Consider the following 21,193-nt stretch of genomic DNA (forward strand, 5'->3'; position numbering starts at 1 on the left):
ATGCCACATCAGATGCTCAGTCATTAAATTTATTCCATGCCCTGGCAAAACGCTACCATGTGCTACAAAAGAGTAGAGCCAACTCCACTTTTCATGTGCATTCACAGTTACAAATATTTATTCTCAGTAAAATAGTTCTACTCCCCCTTTTCGTAAGGAAAGATCTGTAGCTCCCGTGGTGAAGACTTTCAACAACACTCAGGGAAAACTGTAAACAGTCAGCATTCCCTGCGTATCTTCATGCCTCCTGTTCTTTCCCTCTTGGTTTAAAAGTGGTGTGGAGCACAGTCCCTGGCTCTGCTGGAAAGGACACAGGATTGAAGCAGCATCAGCTAGGGTCTGGTCCTGTGCACCTATCAGGCACAGGCTCGTAGTTGCCAAAGCCTGCCTGGAGAGTTCACCCTAAATGAGTGTCATGGTGGGTAAAGGTCCCCAAAGTCTGCATTAAATGCTCTAAACAGCTCACAGTTGACTTAATGTGAGCCATTTAAGAAAAATCAGAGACCATGCTGCACAAGCGCACTGACAGGGACTTGGGAACTGGTCCTCCCAACACGTAAGTGGTGTCAACCCTTCTCTCCAGAATGGTGGAGAGCCTGAACCCCCGCCAACCTCTTCCCTTGAAAACAAAATAGGAGTATTTTATTTTTAAGGTAGAGATCAGATTAGGACTTAGACAGTTATAAGGTTAATTCTAGGGCTTCTTTGATATTTAAAAAAAAAAAGTGACAGATTTGATGGAGTGTGCTAACCAGGAAAAAGCTCAGTTGTCTTAAAACGAGGGATCATAACTTAAGCACTTTCAGTCTCCCACACAGTGTCAATTTTGGAGCTGGACAAGAAAGAGAACTGACCAAAGGGAGGCTAGGAAAGGGCTTCACATTTACAGTTTTGTGAAAGCTCCTTTAAGGAGTTTCATTGACTAGACTATAAATTAGCTATAAATCTTTTGTAACATAATTATTAAATAAGATATAGTTAAATGTACTGGATACATTTTATTATTAAATATATATTATAAGAAAATACATTCAATATTTTTATTAATAAAAGCCCAGTAGAGTTTCTCAACTGCATTCGAAGCTCACCAGTTCCCTCCTCACATCTCTGTCCCCATCTCTTCTTCCCTTGGGCATATCGTTGTGACCCTAAAGGAGTTTTGACGGTGCTCCCTCTCTCCCTCTTTGTATGTTTGTATACATATATGTAATAGAGATAATGTACTTCTATAGTACCTAGCGCACACATATTGCTGTCTTAAATTCCGATAGTATGCTCTATTATAACCTCATTAGACTTCATTTAGCTTTTTAGTTCATTGACTCTCTCATTCCCACAGATATTTCATTTATATGAAAAAATGGCTACAAAGTACTATTACAGTAAATAGTGTATCTCTAACATGCACCATGGAGGAGAAACTCTCTATTGAAATATAGCGAGTACAGTTAAACATCATATCTCTTTGGCCTGGTTTCTCTGCTGTAGAGAATTGTTTGGAAGCTCATCAGATCTCAGGATCCTGGAGTGTTGGAAGAGGATACAACCTGGCTTGTTAGAAACAGAGATGGTCCTGTAATTAGACACGTCACAAGTCTTAGAGCATATTTTAATGCCTTCCTTAGAGACTTAGACCATTGTGTTGTAGGAAGTCATTTGCATGTCATATGTCTGTGTACCTGTGACAAAAATCAAAGCCTCCCCCTGGCTGGCTACCCCCAGATGCCCAGATGCCACACACACCACTCCATTTCGTGCGTAATGAACACTATCACACTTACAAAAAGAGTCAGTCTCTGTTTCTTGCCAATAATGTATTATCCCATTAACTCCCTTCCCATACCTGCTCTGTAGAAGAAACTGTGACTCTGTCCTGAAGGCCAGGAATCATTAGCACATCATACAGGAAACAGCCCAGAGGGGCTCAGCACACCCAAAGAAACAAGCCCAGCCCTGTATGGATCCCTTGTGGAGTATCCAACTGGGGTCTGGTTTACATACTGAAAGGGTAGAGGACAGACAAGAAACTGTGCATCCTATTTTTACCCCTGTCCCCTTTACCACCAGCAGTTCCACCCTGCGTGATAGCCAAGGTTTCTGTGTCCTGTGCCCGCAGTCTGATAACCTTTCTTGGTTATGTTTTATGATGCCATATGCTTCTTTCTTAAAATAGTGCTAGGGTCCTCTGATGCAAAGCCACCAATCAGCTTGCTCCCTGAATGTCAGTGGGATGTTTGGGGGAGGATATATGTGCTTCACTGTTGAACATATTCTGGCTCAAATGTCTACTTGGTGAAAATGCTAATTTAGAGAAACTTGGAGATGTATTTAATCTCATTGATTTTCTGTTTCCTGAGGTGTAAAACAAAAATAATAGTTGCATCTTCGAGAGGTGTTGGTGTAATGATTAAAAAGGCGATAGCCATGCATAGGAATTTCTCACTGCTGTCTGTACCTTGACAAGCTAGATTACCCTGCAGTGAAAAGCATCAATGTTTCGGTCAACTGAAACAGGACAAGTGTGCATCTTTCGTTACAGACCATTGTCACAGTTTATGTTTTTGGCAGCCTGATATCACTGAGACCAAAGCCGGACATAATTAACCTAAGGAGAGGAGAGAGAAATGCTTGCTTAGGCTCAGGATTTCAAACAGTTCTGTACATAATCTCCAGGCTGCTTCCCATTGGACACTATGGTACAGCACATTGTGGCAGGGCATGTGGTGAAGAGCCTGCTCATCTTATAGTGGCAGGGAAGAAGAGGGGTGTAGTATGAATCTTAAAAGTTCTTATTAATAAAATCAAACCCGAGGCCAGTTATTGGGGTGAATGCTGGAAGATCAGAGAAGCAGAACAAGCCACAGCTATCTCACCTTGCTAGTTCCTCAGGTGATCTTGTTTCCTCAGGCTGGAAGCTTCTGAGTCCTCCTCCACATGAATCTCAGCTGAACTGTGTTGCTCCAAAGCTTAAACTAACTACATGCTTTTTTTTTCTTTAGTTCCTGGTCCTCACGCCTTATATACCTTTTTCTTTCTGCCCCCACTCCCTGTGATTAAAGGCGTGGGTCACCATGCTTAGCTGTTTCTAAAGTGGCCTTGAACTCAGAGATCTGGCTAGCTCTGTCTCCCAAGTGCTGGGATTAAAGGTGTGTACCACCACCGCCCAACTTCTGTTATGGCTTACTCTTCCCATTTTCTAGCCACCATTTCTGGCTCTGTTCTAGTGACTGTCTGCTCTCTGACACCAGATATGTTTATTTCGGGGAACACACAATATTTCAGGGTACACAATACCCACCACAGAGGGGAGGAGAGAGAAGGGGCCAGGCTCCCCATTTCCTTTCAAGGGCAAATTCAAATGGCCCAACTCCCTCTTACTAGATCCCCTCTCTTAAAGGTTCCTCCTAGTAGTATCAAGGCTGGAACTAAATGTGCAATAAGCCTTTGGGGAAGCATCTGAGTTTGTAGCTACAGCAGCTCATTGCTCTCTCTAGAACACAAATGGAAGCAGAGGCCATTGTCTTGGACTGCAATTCATCATGCATGGGTCAGGACTTTCTCCCAGCCCCACTTGCTCACAGGGATCATTTATTCACACAGGCTACAATGCCACCATGCACCTGATTTGGAACTATTTGGAGAACAAGATTGGCATCTATAACATCTGCTTTATAAAAAATTAGGTCACGGTATGGTCAGTAAATTCCCCGAGCTTTAACTTTTCTCATTTAACGATGTGAGACCAGGCATGGTGACATCTACCTGAAAAACAAACAAAAACAAAAAACAGCACTTGGTAAGCTGAGGCAGGGGGACAATGAATTGAAGGTCATCCTGGGCTGCATATAGCAAGATCTTTTCTTGAATAAAAAAATGCATGTATTCATATGTATAGATACATATGTTTAAATGCATATATATAGAGATATATGCCTACACACATATGGAGAGAGAAAGAGAGACGTTTTATGTCAAACTTGTTATTTTTAACACATTTCAACATACGTTGTCATTTCTCTGTTGGACTTTCTCATTCATCTTTTATTGTTATATAAAAACACATGATATCATTTCTGTCTTCTGCTGCCTTTATTTCTAGAAAATAAATAGCTACAAGTACCTAAGTCTATCCCCAAAGAACCCCGGTCTAAAAAAGAACACAAGATTATAAACATTGTATGTAAAGTGTAAGAATGTATATATCTAATTTAAAATAGGATTTATAATTAGGGACAAAATGTAAAGAAACTTTAGAACGGCAAGCCTCACATAATAATACTTGGCAGTTCTCAGTCTTGGCCCAATCTTTCCTCTACTTCTCCAGATAAGAGCAGCAATGTCTAATGTCTGATATTTAGTTCAGGCTGAGGGCCTTCCATGAGTGTTAACAACACTGACTTTGACGAGGTCTGCTCCCATAAGACCTTGCTGTGCTTCCCAGCAGACCTGGTCTTCTTTTCTGCCAGTCACTAAAATGGCACTCTCTCCAGCAACATGGCTACTAGGGGTGAGATCTTCTATTGGGACTCAGGAGTTGCTCTAGGACAATTCTCTTCCCAACCAGGCTAATTCAGAAAGATAAGAAGCCTTTCCCACCATCACTGTGGCCTCACAGGCTTGTAATCCCAGCCCTGGGGAAGCTGAGGCAACAGGATGGGAAGCTCAATGCCACACTCGTCTACACAGTGAGAACCCGCTTGGAAAATACAACCCACGATGCTCCCTATGACAGCGCTGGGCCTGGGAATGTACACAGATCGTTTCCCAGGGTCCTGCCTCCATCACCTCTTCCTCCGCCTCTTTGATTCAGTGTTTTCAGCCACTTCTCTTCACATTGCTGTCTGCTGTTTTCAGGAGACTTTCACAGAACAGTCTGTTAGTGAGGATAATTATCATAAGCCTGGAGGGGGGAAATGGTTTCTATTCATCGTTTTTCAGAGGGGACAAATTCCCTTAGCTAAAACAAACAAAAGTCAAAAATATACAAAAACCACCTTGCTCACAGCATTTAGATGTCTCTAGTGTATTTTTAAGAAGTCCAACTCCAGTTCTAAAATCAGACAGATGAAGTTGCTTTTACAAACCTTACTGTCCACAGATAGCTCCCTGGATCCTGCACCAAAAACCTGCCACGTTAGATTATGAAACAATAAGGGGAGAGTCTAAGACTCATAGAATGTTGTCACGGGCTCCAAAACTCAGTTTGAAGAATCTGCTATAGGCTGACCATATTCCTTGTGGGCTGTATGGCTGCCTTCTAATCTCAATCTGCAGGAATGATTAAAATACTTAATAACTAGACATGAGAGAGTCAGGAAGGGTATTCAACTTATTAGAATAGAGGTCAGCTGCAGCAAGTCCATGTAGCAGGACAAGTTCACAAGGGCTGACTATGACTTCTACTTGAACATCGCCTAGTTGCCCACAGTACTTGGCCTCCCACATCAAGTGCCCGTCACATCTTCTGCCACAGAATAGAAATGCATTATACCGTGGTTTTGCCCTCCCCGGTGTCAGCTACCCTTGATCAACCACTGTCCAAAAATACTAAATGGAAAATTCCATAAATAATTCATACATTTTTTTTCAACTGCATATCATAATAAACAGTGCAGTGAGGTAAGCCCTCGTGCTTTGTGCATGTGTGTGTGTGTGTGTGTGTGTGTGTGTGTGTGTGTGTGTGTGATACATGTGCATGCATATATGCGTGCACAGGTGCACAAGCTTCAGCATGTGCGTATGAAGGACAAGGGCTGACATCGGGAATGTCTTCCTCCACTGCACTTTTCTCAGCTGGGTCTCTTTACTGAGGCTGAAACTTGCTGTCTTAGCTGGAGTGCTATCCAGCATGCCCCTAGGACCCTCCTGTGTCCACCCATCCTGCAGAGTCCCTTTGCTGGCCTTACAGGCTGGTGCCACCATTACAGCTGTCACATGGGTGTTGGGGATCTGAACTCAGGTTCTCATGCCTGTGTAACAAGCACTTTGCACACTGAGTCATCTCTCCAGCCAGAGTCCTCCCCTTGCCATTGCACCTGGTGCTCCCCATACTGCCTACTCTTAATTCATTTAGTAGCGCTCTCAGTTATCAGTTCAACTGCTCTGGTATTAGAGTATCTGTGTTCAAGTAGCCCTCATTATACTCAGCGATGGTCCTGATGTACAGGAATGAGGATGTAGGTCACTTGGGTGTGCCAAAGAGAAGCTGTAAAGTGCTTCCTTTAAATGAAAGGCAAAGGGTCTCTACTTGATAAGGACAGAAAAAAAATCACATGTTGAGGTTGCTAGGGAAAACAGTGTACACAGCACAGAGGATGCTAGAAGTCCTGAACCACTCTACTGATTGGGAAAAGGCCTGGAAGCTGTGTACCCTCTAACCCCAGTCTACTTCAGTTCCATTTTATGTGCTTACATCCTACATCCTGCCACAACAAACAAAGCATCCGCCAAGCAACACACACACACACACACACACACACACACACACTCCACCACCACCACTACAAAGCAATAACAACAGCAATAGTGTGGCACTCACCTGTGTTTGTAAACAACTTGGAATTTTTAACCTTGACTTTAACTTTTTCAGTGTGTACTGCATGCACATTTAGACCAAATCTTAAAACAACAACAAAAAGATAGACCAGAGCTGAAAGATACATCCTTTTATTGAGATTAATAACATATTGTTACTATTTATTAAGTATGCTAGTTGTCCTGGGCTGAAATAACAATGGCCACAAAGCTTAAAATAACAGGATTTCATCACATTACAATTTTGGAGACCAGAAGTCCAGGTTGAAGATGAGCCATGATCCCTAAATATCTTGGAAGATCTCATCTTCGTCTTTTTCCAGCTCTCATGTCAGCTAGCATGCTTCCCCATCTTGGATCCATCTTTTCCCATCTTTGTCTGACTCTACCAAGTGCCTTTTAAAGAAAAGACTTATTGTTATTTTTAATTAAGAATATATATGTATGGCTGTGTGGGAGTATGTACACCTGAGTGCAGGTGCCCACAAAAGCCAGGAGAGGGTGTTGGATCCCCTGGACCTGGAGTTACAGGAGGTTGTAAGCCATCTGACATGCTGAGGACCAAACTTGAATTCTCTATGAGTGCAGTGCATACCCTTTACCCCTGAGCCACCTCTCCAGCACTTCCTGTGTGTCTTTTATAAGAATACTTGCTCTTGGGCCCACCAGCGTAACTTAGGATGAGCACTTTATCTCAAGGTCTTTGGTTAGATCAGAAAAGATCCATTAAGATCCACGTCCATATGTTTCCAACACAGACAGTTTACAGGAGTGGGCACCATTCAACTCACTGGGGCTAGGAACAGGAAAGGGGGTACAGGCAGAGGGGGAACAGAATGGACAGTGGGAGTTCAAGGCAGACAATGGCAGAGGAAGAAAGGATTGTCAACCCCTTCTTTTTGCATCATGGATGTATGGTAAATTTGTTTTTTCAAAGTGTGCCTCTCTGAATGGTTCTACCTCTGCCAGGTATTGGCCTTAATATGTTGTTAAGAGCTAAGGAATTTTTTAAGCCTTATGGCTTGTATGTGAAATGCTTAGTTTCTAGCTAAAAGTAACGTTTGGAGGAGGGCTACAGAACCTTCTGGATGAACAGAGAGCCTAGCTGACAGACTTACATACTGCTGCAGGGCCCAGCTTACAGGTTATAGGTGGCCCTTGTCTCTGATCTAGATTCTGTTTGTAGTCCACTACGTGAGAAGTTACAGTAGTATATTCCCTTCTCAACAGACTGGCCACCATCATGCCTTTCACACCAATGTACTGACGCTTCCCAATGAGTGAAAACAAATCCCCTCCCTTCATGTGGGAGCCCGTATTTAGGTTCCTTGTGGCTTTACCCAGCAGGTCCACACAGAGAGGATGATTAGACCGTAGGCCTAGTGCAGGTATCTGGGATTGTCTGCACTTGGCTGTACTGAGGGGGAAGTCTTCTGCTCCACCCCTTGGCATCTCTATAAATACCCTGGGGCAGAGACAGTCAGGGTCCATTGGAAAAGGTTCCAGGTTATTCTGTATTTTCTATCTGTTTATCTCCACATTCTAAATCCTTCTATATAATATTTCCTGCTGCTTGCACTCAAGAAAACTCTGGGGAACTGTGGGGTTGGTGGGTAAACGCCCCGCACCTTCAGGGGCCATCGCCAGGAATTCTACCACAGCATCAACAAAAGTAACTAATACAGACAGTGTCCCAAAAGCTCTTCCCTGAACTCTCTCCAATCCCTATTCCTAAGCCACTGGGTTTGGAACGGATGCTCCCAGCTTCTCACATTTAGATTGGGAACATGTCAACGACTTCTGCTGTCTTCATGTCACTTAACTGTACACTCATCTAGAAAGCCCAGTTTTCAGTCCCTACCTTGCTGGCTGATGGCTGCCTGTCCTTCCTCACCTCCGGGCCCCAGCCCACAACTTCCTTCCCCCTACAAGCTTGCATTCTCCCCACAGTGCCTCTGACACCACCACTACCACCCTCCTGCCCTTATTGCTGTGTATCAGCCTTCATGGACACCTCTCTGTGGAAGTGCTCCCTCCACCTTGTCCATGTAAAAAAATCTCTGCAGATGGTCCCGGCTCAGATAATGAGCTCATTGTTCTCCATGGCTATTCCTGATTACAGAGCTGATGTTTCCATTCAGTGCTTTGCTGTTCTCGTTGCTGCCTGTCCTTTCACCAAAGTGCCCATCCTTCCTCACTAAACTTTAAGCCCTGTGACACCAGAAGTCTTACCTTCTTGCTTTTGAGCTGAGATACGCATTCTTCCCATGGACAATTCATGGTCTTATCAGGCTGATTCCTGCGGGTGCTTCGCAGGCCTTACTGTGCATCCAGGTCACTTCCAGATCTTGTTAAAATGCAGATTTGGAGGCAGAGCTTGGGATCTGCAGTTGTAATAACTGCCCTGAGTCTGTAGGTCTTTGGGACTGCATTTTGAGTAGCAGAGTCTCTGGACACCAAACAAATTTAAGAATGGGTTCTTCAAGTCAAGTGTAGGATGGGATGGGAAGAGATTGTTATTCGAATAAGTGACAGTGAGAGAGACTGATCACCAGGGTTCTTTCCTGTTTAGATTTATTCTGGGTGAAAAAATCTCAGAAAAGTCTCCTAGGCCTGGTGTGCAGGAGTCCTCCTGTTCTGAGTGATAGAATGTATAGGGCTGCCTTACCTTCAACATATCCCCCCTTGCTTTTAAAGGTGAAAGAAAATCCCACTGTATGTGTTCCTAGGACACGTTATGGTGTCCATTTTCATGATGGAAGGGAGGGGATAACTACCAACAGCAACAATTGAGTTAAACCAGAGCAGGCTAATCATTAAGCATGAGTTGTCCGTGGGTGGAGACAAGCACAGGCTGTGTAAAAGGCATCCCTTGGCATCAGGAGCTATCTGTAAGGATGTTTTAACAACAGACATCAGAAGCAGGCTTCACCAAGGAGGTACACAGTGCGCAGAACAAGGTCAAGAGAGAACACAGGGAACACTTTCCCATCAGCCCTGCTACTTGCTGAAATAAAGTGGTGCTAGAAGTCACCAGATACAACCACCAGTACTAACTGTGTTGTCTTCTGGTCCCCCTTGCCCACCTTCTGCTGTAGCAATAGGAGATGGCACCTCTGTCCTTCAGCCTCAGGTGCAAGACTTCAGACATCTTCTTCTAGGAACATCACATGAGGTTAGAAACGTTCTCTCAGCCTCCTTGTTGAATACATCAGCTGCTGGCCACATGTGTCCACTATCCTCTAAAGTTGTGGCTAGCACAACCGGGAAACTGGGTTTTAACTTCATTGCATTTTAACTTATTAAAATGTAAATAGCTTCATGTCACAAGCCGGGTACCATTGGGCACCATCAGTTAGAGGATGCCAACTCAAGGAGAACAGTTAGGAAGAGGGACCACCAAACAAGTAGCAGTCCAAGGCAAGCCACAGGCCTCTTGTGTATTTCTCTTGAATAAAGAGCCCCCACCTTCAGGCCACATCATTTGATATGTGAGCTTTCACTAGCAGCTAAGTCCAAGTTTGCTCTGCTGCAATCAAAATGGTACTTGGCCAGTTAAGATTAGGACACACAGCCTTGGGTCAGGCTTAGTGTTCAGGGACTAAATAACAGATTGCTTCCAGCCCAGTTATTTTAATAAGGTCAGATGGGGTTCACACAGGTCTTCTTATTCTGACCCGTGGGGCAGAGAGTGAAGTCGGAAAGGCTGGCAATGTTCAAAACACAATTCAACAAGGTTGTAATGTGCTCTGAACATTGTTTCTCTCTTCTCAGCAGAGCTAGGAGGAGACAGGCTGAAGGCAAGGCCTAAAGGGTTAGAAAATATGTTTGCCCATGACACAATGAGATTCATCCTTTTGGGCATCTAAACAATATTACAAATTTATCTTTGTCATCGCCCAGAGACAGGGTATAATTATCTGGGGACTCAGTGACATCCTCTGACAGGAGCAGATACAGTGACATTTCCTTATGGCTGGTCTGATTGATGATCCAGGTGAGAAGGGAGCACTTTTAGAAAGGGAGATCTAAGAGACCACCTCCCCAACACCTGCCCTCCCCCATCCCTCACATCTCCTCCAGAGGATGGCAGCTGGACACCGACTCAACAGTGACAAAAATGAACCTGACTGTCCTGGTTTGGGCAGCAGATAAGAAGTGGGACAAACGATAAGATGATGTAATTAGTGTGCCTAGAAACATCACAAAATGTTTAGCTTCCCTCCTGCACTGACTCTTCCCGGGGAAGAACCCTTCCTGCCAAACCTGTCTAAAGGAGAGACAGCAGTGACCTGTCTCTCGTGTAGGTTAGTTTGGGGGTTGTTGTTTTGGGGGGTTTTGTTTTTGGTTTTCCTTTTGGAAATTATCATCCAGAAAGTTCTTGGTAACGCTGAAAGTGACTGTACATTCTTTGATTGACACTGTTTTGGTAGGTTCAAAAAGGGGGAGAGAGGGCAAGGTTAGGATGCAGAGGGAAGGGACATGACAGAAAGAACATGGGCTTGGAATCAGACAGGCCTGGCTATAAACACCTGTTTCTGTTAATGCTTCATCAATGTTACCCAGGGAGCTTGTTAAATGCTACAGATTCCCGGGGCTCTACAATGACCTACTAAACCAAAATCTCCCAGCCCCAAAGTCTTTTTTTTTTTTTTTTTTCAATAAGCATTCAAAATGATTGTGAAGTGCAGCTTCTCAAAGCTAGATTCCCTGAAAGGTGATTTAAGACCAGTCTCGGGATGTCCTTTGAATGAGTGAGTGGATTTGAAACATCTTTTAAAGTCATTCAAATTAATCAAAGACTCAATAAATACGGCTGTGAATTTCCCTTCTTTTGGATACTGTTCTCTGGAAGTCTCTATAGTATCACTTGCCTTACTAAGCCCTTAATCACAGAGCATTGGCAGCTGAAGAACAGTCAAATCAGTCAAATTAGCCAGTATCCCTAAGTTGCCTGTTGTTTGAGAATGAATGGAAACCGGGTTTTCCCCTATGACTGCAACTGAGGACCCTGGAGGAAAGTCCCCTTCATCTCGGGGACTTCCACTGGAAGCAAAAACATCAAGGATGTTGTAACAGGTTGTCTGGTCCTGGGATGTGCTGGGACCCACCCGAGAATATAATTTGTCCTGGCCTCGATTCCACCCTAAGGCTGGGACAGCCGCCTCCTGTAGTACATCTTGCTTGCGTTTGGCAGCGGGAAGCTTGGAAGGGGGTGGCCGTGGCATCCTGCCCTGAGTTTCCAGAGTGAAGGTGGCCACAAACCCCGCTGGCTGGGAGCCGCGGGTTTTGCGACTCACCGAGGGGTGGGGCTGCCCCGGAGAGCGCGCCGAGGAGACCCAGAGCGTTGCTAGTGGAAGAGCCGGTTCAGCACTCCGCAGCCCTTCCCCCGGGGTCTCGGGATTCGCTCAGGCTGGGCGAGGTCAAGACCTCCAGCGCGCCATCCTGCCCCGCCCCGCCCCGCCCCGCCGTGTCGCTGGTGTAGCGTGGGGGCATGCGGGCGCGGCCAGGGGACGCGAGTGGCAGCGCGCGGGGCGACGATCAGCGACCGGCCCCGGACGCCCGGGGAGCGGATGGCGGAGCCCACGCGCGCCGCGAAGCCGCGCTGCAGGCAGGGCGTCGTGCCAGGCGCGGGCGCCGCCGTGAAGCCCAAAAAGAAAGCTTTTTATTTGCTGAGCATGAAGCCCCCGAAGGACCCCGCCCCCAACAACAATAACAACGTGTCGTTTGTGATCCACTGTCAACTGGGCAAGGAGATCAAGCACATTTGCAGCAACTGCAGCCGGGGGGAGGACGGCCGCGACGGTGAGTGCCAGGCGCGTCGGGGAGGTGGCGGGAAGGTGGCTCTGCCAGTCTACGGTCCCTGGTGCCGCCGAAGTCTGCCACCTGGACAACTGCGGGCACCTCCGTTTAGCCCCTCCCACCCCCCCCCCCGGTCCCCCACTTTGCAGAGTGTCACCCCGAGTCAGTGGGCTTGCAGCGGCGCCCCCCAAAAAGCAACTGTGGGGATTTGACTTAAGAAGGTGGGGGTCTTGGAGGATCTGTCCACAGCAGCATCAAAAGCTTTTTAAAAAGATGTTACACCTGCTCCCCCATCCCCCTACCTTCCACTGAACGTTCACCCCATCTCTACCGGCTCCTTAACTGTGGGATTTGCCGGGTTACATTACTGATATGGGCTTCCTTAAGGTGGGTTCCCTTGAAAGAGGTCATTGGCCTTGACCCCTGTGGGACCCAGCTCACTGAGAATTTGTGGAGTTGTATGGAATGGTGGTGTCCCTTTAGAGTAAAACCTGGCTGTGATATTTATTTATTTGTTTGTTGATTTACTTATTTATTTATTTATGAGTGCCGCTGATGATGATCCCTCTTGGAAGGATGCCTAGTGCCCAGTGTGGGGGAGGTGCGGGCAGTGGCCCTGGGCAGAAAGAGCCAAGGACCAGAGACAGTTGGCCCTGGAGCGGGCAGAAGCCTCTGCCTATGTGAATGCCTCTGTGGTGGTGCCTTCCTAAGAGCCTCTAGGCGCTTCCCCCAGCAGCTCTCTGAGCAGACACTCAGGAGGGCCGCTGAAGGTCGCCAGGAAAAGTTTTAAGCAGCAGATTTGACAGAGGGAGCATGAGCTGAGGGCCAGCCCGAGCTCACTGCCTAGCTCTGGTACACCTGCTTGAGCCCGCAGCTTTCCTGTGTTCCCTTTGGAAGAACAGATATTACTTAGATAGAGTCCCTCCGGTTCTCTGCTGGCCTCTGAAGTGCTGGGTAATGAAGTGACTGCGGATGGCCTAATGTCTTTTCAAAATTAGAGTCCTGCTAGCTTAATTATAGTTTTCTTTGATTAAAATGTGAGAGAGGCTGTGTGGTGTGGAGCGAGGCAGCCGAGAGCAAACTGGGACAGTAGTGGAGGTGGGAGACCAGAGCTAAACTCTTCCTGTTGGGTTTAGAAGACGATAATGGTTTCTGAGAAGCACACGTTGACAGGCATTTGTTTCTTATGCTGACTGTGAACTGGAAACACCACGGTGAATGCCTACAAGCAGATTAACTGGACCCCAAACTAGACCTTTCCCGTGTAGTATAATGGAGACTGTGGTACAGGCCAAGCTTACTTATTAAATGCCAGTCCCTCTGTTGACTGAATGGTATCCCAAATGGGCTGCTTCCCCATTCGTGGGAGTTTGTTTAAATTAGTGTCTCTGTGCACTGCTATAATAAGGAAAGGCGTGTTTCTACACTCAAGGATGCATGCTCATATATGCAATTAGGCACTCCATCACTGGTAACATGTGTTGTGTGCTGTTCAAGGCAGGCATGTGTTTTAACCTGAAGCCTGTTTCCTTTCAAGACACACACATTGTTCTCCATAGCTTCAAACTTCAGAATGCCCTCAGAAGCAAACACATAAGAATGTTCCTTTGTCACTTAACAAGGATTTAATTGTAGGAGATCTGTAGGTGAGAGGGGCTAAAGTCACAGTGCCTAATTTTTGCCTAATTCTGTACCACTGACCACTCCTACTAAATGTGTGGTACCCTAGTTTGTTAAGGGAAATAGAATGTGTTCCAGCTGGATTCGTTCTTTTTACGTAAGGCAGGGACATCAGAAATTTTTATTTAATTCATTCTGTGTACGTGCTTGTGCACACGCATGCACATGTGTGTGTGTGTGTGTGTGTGTGTGTGTTTGGTGTGCCTGTGTCATGTCACCCATATGGAGGTCAGAGAATAATTTCCAGCTTCTGTCCTTCCACCTTATGGGGCTCAGGGATCAGACCCAGGTCTTCGGGCTCTGTGCCAAATGCTTTCACCTGCTCAGCATTTCACCTGAGCAACAGCTATTTTAAAGAAAATGTATTCCCCGGGTTTTAAGGGCACAGACTTCTCCCAATGCACCTGATCGGTAAGGTTGAATGGAGAAAAACCTTCCTTCTCCTGCTCTTTCTTTGCAGTGCTGGGGATGGAACCTGAGGCCTGTCAAGGCTAGGCAAGCCCTCTCCTACTGAGCCACATTCCCAGCTGGAGAGAGATACTCACTCCCTAAGTGTGTCTAGTTCCTTATCCAACCTTAAAGAGGCACTTAGCTGCATCCCTAGAAAAATGTGACCTGTTTAAGAAGTCTCCCCTAAAATGACAATCATCTTAAACATTTAAAGCATATTTTAATAATCTTGCCATCTAAAGATCTATAACCAAATGTCTTTAGCTGATATCTATATAGTAAATTTTAAAAGAAAAATATTCTTGGCCAGCTGAAGAGTACATAAAGTTACATGTTAGCCATGATCTTTTAAAAATCACATTTACTTATTTGTGCGTGTATGTGTGTGTACATGTACACCTGCTCATGCCATCACACATGCATGATGGTCAGAGGACAGCTTGTAGGAGTTAGTCCTCTCTTCCAAATATGAGTCCCGGGGATTTTGAAGTCAGGCCATAGGGTCTGTGATGCCGTCGCTTGCCAAGCCACTCACTGGCCAGAGCAGATTATCTTTTCGTTTAATTTATTTTTAATGTTCTTCATATTCTAGCATCACCATTAAAGATAGTTTTGCTGACTTTAAGTACATCTCTTTAATACTGACAATAAACTGTAGACTAAACTTACCACTCACTCATGGTCGGTTTTTGTTTCTGCCCATCTTTGCCTTCTGTACAGAAGCTGCTTTCAGATAAGGGAGTGGATTGATGTAACACTTCTTCAGCACGAAAGGCCATGGAGTTCCAAAAACAAAGGCAGACAGCATTTTCTCAGGACACTGGCACGTTGATTTTTAAATGGCTTTTCTTTCTCCTCCACAGGATGTAGAGACTTTGGGATTGTGGTGTGTGTGTGTTCATAGCTGTGTGTGTGTGTGTGTGTGTGTGTGTGTGTGTCATGTATATTTGCTGTCTCTATAAAGCTAAGCTTATTGAAGTCACAAGTGAGGAGAACCCACAGAAGTTCCTGGTGCTTTTTCAAAAATTCTCCTTTACCTATTTGTTAGACAGGCTGACTGGTAGGGAAAGAGGGAAGAATTACACATTTCTAAATAAAGTAGAAATTGTGTACATTGTAAATCTATGATAAATTACTACATTTTCACTAAAATTTGATATTGGAAGTCAATAGGAAAATACTACTTCATTTATAAACGGTTGAAAAGCATGTTTACAGGGAAATCCAAAACAGAAGCCAAGTATTTCTGTATATAATTTCCTGAACATTTCATATTCTTATTTTAATTCCTTTTGAGTCTTAGTCATGGAGAATTATTTTTAGAAAACAGTCCTACTGGTGATTACAAAGATGTGGATGTGGCTCAATGGTAGAGCATGTGCTGAATGTGTATGAGGCTGTGGGTTCTAGTCCCAACACCACACACAAGCAAATCCTTTCCTCTGAAGATGTCATTTCATTAGAAAAGAAACATTTTAACAGTTTTGAGAAATACTTGGGAGGCTCAGTCTTGTTTTTGTAGTGAGTTTTAAAAGTAATAAAATAGCCTTTGGAAAACAAGGGGTTGTTGGTGATTAATCAGTATGTCAGCCTGTCTTGTTGCACTTAGCAGTAATTCCTGCCTTTGGACACTCATATGCTAGCTCAGTAATCCACTTACTTGCTAGATGGACCTCCAGGTTTCATTTTAGGAGATAGAAATATTAATGATGTTTCTTAGTCAAAGCCTAAAGGATTATTTTTAGTTGTTATTGGTTTTGAGACAGGGTCTCACCGGATTCTCCTATGCACATGAATCCTCCTGCCTCAGCCTCCCAAGTGCTAGGATGAGAGGTGTGGACCACTATGCCTAACTCTCCATGTGAATGTTGAAGGGAGAATTGCCCTGGATCTTCATTACCGTGAACTGTGGACTCCCAGCAGGAGAACCCTTGAAGGGAGCATGCCCTGGGAGTTTCTATGAGTCACACTCCTGCTTTTTATGGAGAAGGTCAAGGACATGCCCAGTAGCAGTCCTTCAAGGTCAAGCCATGACTTGATGCTCAGGCTGCTAGCAGAAGGGTTCAGGAAGAAAGATGCAGCGTCTAGTATTGGTCCACAGCTGGACCCTGGAACTTCCCTGTCAGCTGGCAAATAAAGCTTCTTCCACTTGCTAGCCGGGTAGGATATTACAGTATTATTTACTGCATGGGATTGTGAGAATTAAATGAGATAATTGGTACAAAGCACTTAGCATGGTTCCTGGCATGAGAACATGCTTGAGAAATATTAGCTGTGGTTACCATCATTTGTCTCGTTACCGCCAAGTTCAGTTTTGCCTTGGATTCTCCCTTCTGCTGTACTATACTGCATTGCCTCTTCTGTAATTAAATTTCTTGGCTTGTGTCCAAGATGAAAACACTCATACTCCGTAAACCATGGTTAAAACATATATTTTTATATCCTAAGTAAAAGAACGCTATGTGAGTACCTAAATTTATAATGGCGAAGTCCTTCTATTGATAACTGGGTAGTCAAAGTAGGTGAATTGAGATCCAGTTACTTGTCAGGGCCAGGGGACATAGAGAAGAGAGTGGAAGGGGACACAGGGCTAAGGGTGAAGTTTGAGGATAGAGCACTTGCCTAAAATGTGGGATATCCTGAGTTTGAACTCAAGCATGCAGAGAGGGTGGGGGAAGCAGGTCTAATGAAGGTGGGGTGTGCAGAGGAACATCAATGAGCTACTTTTTACCTTCGAAAAACTGGGACTTTAGTGACAGTGAGGCAGCAACTGTCATACATCTTGAGGACACTGGCAACTGTGTGAGGAAGGCAGGAAAGCTTCCCCAAGGAGGGGACATCTGGACTAGGAGAAAGGCAGAGTTTTCCGGGATAATAGAGGAAGCATTTCAGGAGGAAAAAAAATGGAGGATTGGAACCATGAAAGAGCACTGTATGTCCAGAAATGTGTGGAATATGGCAGATAGTGACCTGACAATGGGAGTCTATGAACACAGTGGCCACTCTTTTCTAACCAGTTACTTGTGACGCACTGGGAAGATGGAAATCAGAAACACAGGGAGATGACGGTAGCTACTTAAATCCACTGCAGTGTGAAGTGTCTAAGAGGGAAAGCTGTGGGTTTGGGGAGCAGAAAGGGTGTTAGGTCTCACTTGAGATGTCACACAAAAGGCCTAAGGAAGTTTTTAAAGGAGTTCAGATTTCACCTACTAAGCAGCATCGGCTTTTAAGCACAAATGACCTCACCAAGTTACCTTTGAAAACAATCTTATGAAAAACTGCACAGTATACAAAAGGAGACAGACAGGATGCACATCACCATGAATTTATCGTCCAGACTCCTCACTCCCAAATGACTCTGAGGTGCATTTAAGTGGGATTTTACTATTGTGTTGTTAGTAATAGCTGGGAAGAACCAGGCCAGGGAGAGAACTCAGTTGTCATGGCCGTTCATAGCTCGGGAAAGAGTGCCCCTTGACCTTGAGCAGTCAGTGTCAAAGGATGGAGATCCTGCAGTTCTGTTCTGAACTCAAAATGTATTTTGTATACTTTCAACACTAGCAATGCAAAGCCATTACCTAATTTTATTTTTAACATAGTATTCTTTCTTCATTTCTTTCTTTTATTTTATGTAGTTACTCATTTGTTTATTGTTGTAAGCTCAGGGCCTTGCTCACAGTAGGTAAGTGCCCATTCATCAGCTGTATCCCCCAAACCTCTTTTTGATTATTTTGAAACAGGAACTGACTCTATGGCCCAAGGAGGTTTCAAATTTGCCATCCTCCTGTCTCTGCCCTCTGAGTAGCTGGAATTATAGTCCTCTACCACTAGGCCTGACTTTAGCATAACATTCCATTCATGTATACTTCTAATAAATTCTTCCATTTAAGTATCTGTCTGACACTTGACATGTCTGCTCCCATTCATTTTGTTTAGAATAAGTGTCTAAATATTTGTGAAATTTGTAGCTTCAAGGAGAATCCTACATGTAAAGAGGATGAATCCAAAAGATTAGTAGTTAGAATATGTGCATGGCACTTCACAAGGTAAATAGAAAAGTCTCTACATGTTTTCTAGTCTCAAATGCTTCTTTCTGTGGTTTAATGACCAATAGAGATGGAAAGAATTTCTTGGTCTTGATTGGACATTTGAGGGCTTCAAGAAGCGTCTAAGATTTGAGAACAGAATATAGCTCTGGGTAAGCATTTGCCTGGCGTGTGTGAGGCTCTGGGTTCAATTCCCTATCACTGGAAAAGAAAACAGTATCAAACTGCCCATCTGAAGAGAGGGGCACCTTGACCGGTTGGGATCTTCCATTGGCAGTTGTCATAAAAGCAAGGGCATGAATGGGGTCCAGCTGCAGGCTAGCTAACCAGGGTTAGGGAAAGAGGTGACCTTCCCTTCAACCCTCATGTTGTTGGGAAGTAAAAGAGAGCCCAGAGAGGAAAGAGCTTCAGGTAAGAACCTGGATCAAAGCAAGGATCTGGGTGTTAAGTTGGAAAAAGAAGAAATGAACTTTGGCAATTTCAGTCCAGCATAGAAATCATCTAGCATGTTAACAGTGACCATATGAGGATGGATCTGGTGGGATTTCCTTAGCATTGTGCTGTTTCTATACCTAAGGCCAGAGGGAGGGTGGAACATGGCCATTGGTTGACTCACCTATCAGATATTGGTGCTATGGTAAGCTGGTGTGAGGAAAGAGACAAGGATGAATTCTGGCCCTGAGAGAACCGGATAGTCCAGAGGGTGATGCTGCTGTGACAGAGGTAATCCTTGGACGCCGGAGAAGATGGTGACCCTTTCTGCTTCTTGGGGTAGAAAGTCACCTACATCTTATGAGGATAGATGGCTCTTGGGGGAAATTGTACTGGATAGATGGGATCAGGCTACCAAAGGATCACTTGAGGACAGGATGAAGAGCAAGTGGAGAGAACAGTTGGAAGGTCCAAGGTCAAGGTTAGAGCCTTCTTAGCCAAAGTCTGTCCATGACTCCTCTTGGTGTTTTATTTCTAGTGTCTTGACCAGTGCATGGATATTAGGCATGAAACAAAATGTGTTCAATATATGAATATGTGTGTCAGTAATTTAATTACCCATCTAGCTAGTAAGTACAAATCATTAAAGTGACTTCAAGGACAATGGCTTACAGTGCCTGGGGAAATGCATAGGAGTTGGGGTGTGGTGAGATTTGACTGAAAGCCATATATGAAGGGTCTAGACCTCTATGCTTGGCAGTTTGGATTTGCCTCATGACCTGATGCAAGATTCCCTGGGGGGAATTTTTCTTTAGCAACCTTATTAAGACATAATTCACTTACCATACCTAACTTAAAGCATGTAAGTGGTTTGGGTATATTCACAGGGTCTTATATTCATTCCTCATTAGAGGCAAGATATTTCATTATTTTGCATCTGCCTCCCCAACACTCTGATCCCTTTAGCTAATCTGTCTGATCATCCTGTAACTCCCATCTAAAGCAAACATGAATCTACTTTTGGTATCTGTACACTTCCCTACTCTGGACATTTCATATAAATATAATCCTGTCCTATGTAGTTGCTTATGCCTGGCTTCCTCCACTTCACGTAATGTATTTAAAGCTCAGCCATGCTATATAGCAGAGATCATGCCTTCTTTTATGTGTTCTATTGTGTGGGTATACCACATTTATTCATTCATCCATCAGTTGAGCACATGGGTTGTTTCCATGTGGGCTGTTTTGAACATGCCACTGTGAACATTCTTCAGCAAACTTAGCTGTAGACACAGGTCTTCATTTCTCTGTGTACCTAGGGGTGGCATTGCTGGGTCCTGAGGAACACATGCATTAATTGTATAGTCATCAAAATAGGTTACTTTGGAACACAGTCTGGAATTTATGGCAATTTATGTGTGAAAGTCCAATTTGCCCACCTCCTTCTGACACACATCTGCTGTGACTTGGATTATAGCCACTTTGGAGGCCATTTGAGACACAATGAGAAAAGGTTCTGAGGCATGTTGGTCAAGAAAGGGTAAATGGAGGCCATTTCAGAAAAATAGTAAGTTTAGAGAACCAGACAGAGGCTGACTCTGTGTGTGTGTGTGTGTGATTTTTTAGTTCATATATCTTATTTCCTCAGAGGTATTAGAAGAAACTTTTAAGGTTGTAGTTAGCACTTTGAATACTTTAGAGAGGACAGCTCAGACCCCCAGAATTGCTGTAGTGTCTCCATGACACCCGCTAATGCTACCATGGATAGGCTGTCCCTTTGGCCCCAACTCTGGCCTTCTCAGCTATGTTCATGCCTGAGAATCACCCTTCACCAAGCCTCTGAGGAAGGGTATTTTAGACAGAGAAGTTCTACTTCTTAAACTGAAGAACTGAGGGGGAGAAAAATGATTCAGGAAAATTGGGACGAAAACCAGCCTCCCAAAGCAAGCTATCAACTTGAGCAGCAGAGGGAGAGGGTGTTTACTTCAAGTGTGGTGGCCCAGGGGACCACTGCTATCCTCTGCCTGCCCTCCAGTCACTTCTCTCCCCATTTCTTCCACCTGGAAAATGAAGTTGGCTGAGGTGGCTAAACCCCAGGGGGCTATTTAACTCTAGCCCTGGGGCTCCCCACCTGGGTTTATCAGTTGAGAAAGTTTGCCATAATTTGGGGAATTTGAAAACATGAACTCCACCTGTCTGCGACCATCAATGAATGTTTATTGGCTGCTCCTAGCTTCACCCACTTGTTA

At 44.6% G+C, this 21,193-nt stretch overlaps 1 protein-coding gene across 11 annotated transcripts in view; it reads left to right on the plus strand.

Annotated features, from left to right (window-relative positions):
* Positions 1-21,193, plus strand: part of Phactr1 (phosphatase and actin regulator 1) — a 461,344-nt gene that overhangs the window by 223,808 nt on the left and 216,343 nt on the right. Inside the window, exon 1 of one of the 11 annotated variants that reach the window (XM_036187438.1) lies at positions 11,877-12,339. The exons of 9 other annotated variants lie outside the window; for them this stretch is intronic. In XM_036187438.1, the coding sequence (XP_036043331.1) occupies positions 12,108-12,339 (232 nt within the window). In that variant the 5' untranslated portion in view covers positions 11,877-12,107. Of the gene's footprint in view, positions 1-11,876; positions 12,340-21,193 lie in introns of those variants that run through there. One more of the 11 variants, XM_036187439.1, reaches the window with a different exon arrangement.

This window comes from Onychomys torridus, chromosome 5 (genome assembly GCF_903995425.1).
Source record: "Onychomys torridus chromosome 5, mOncTor1.1, whole genome shotgun sequence".
In the NCBI taxonomy this organism is placed as follows: Eukaryota; Metazoa; Chordata; class Mammalia; order Rodentia; family Cricetidae; genus Onychomys; species Onychomys torridus.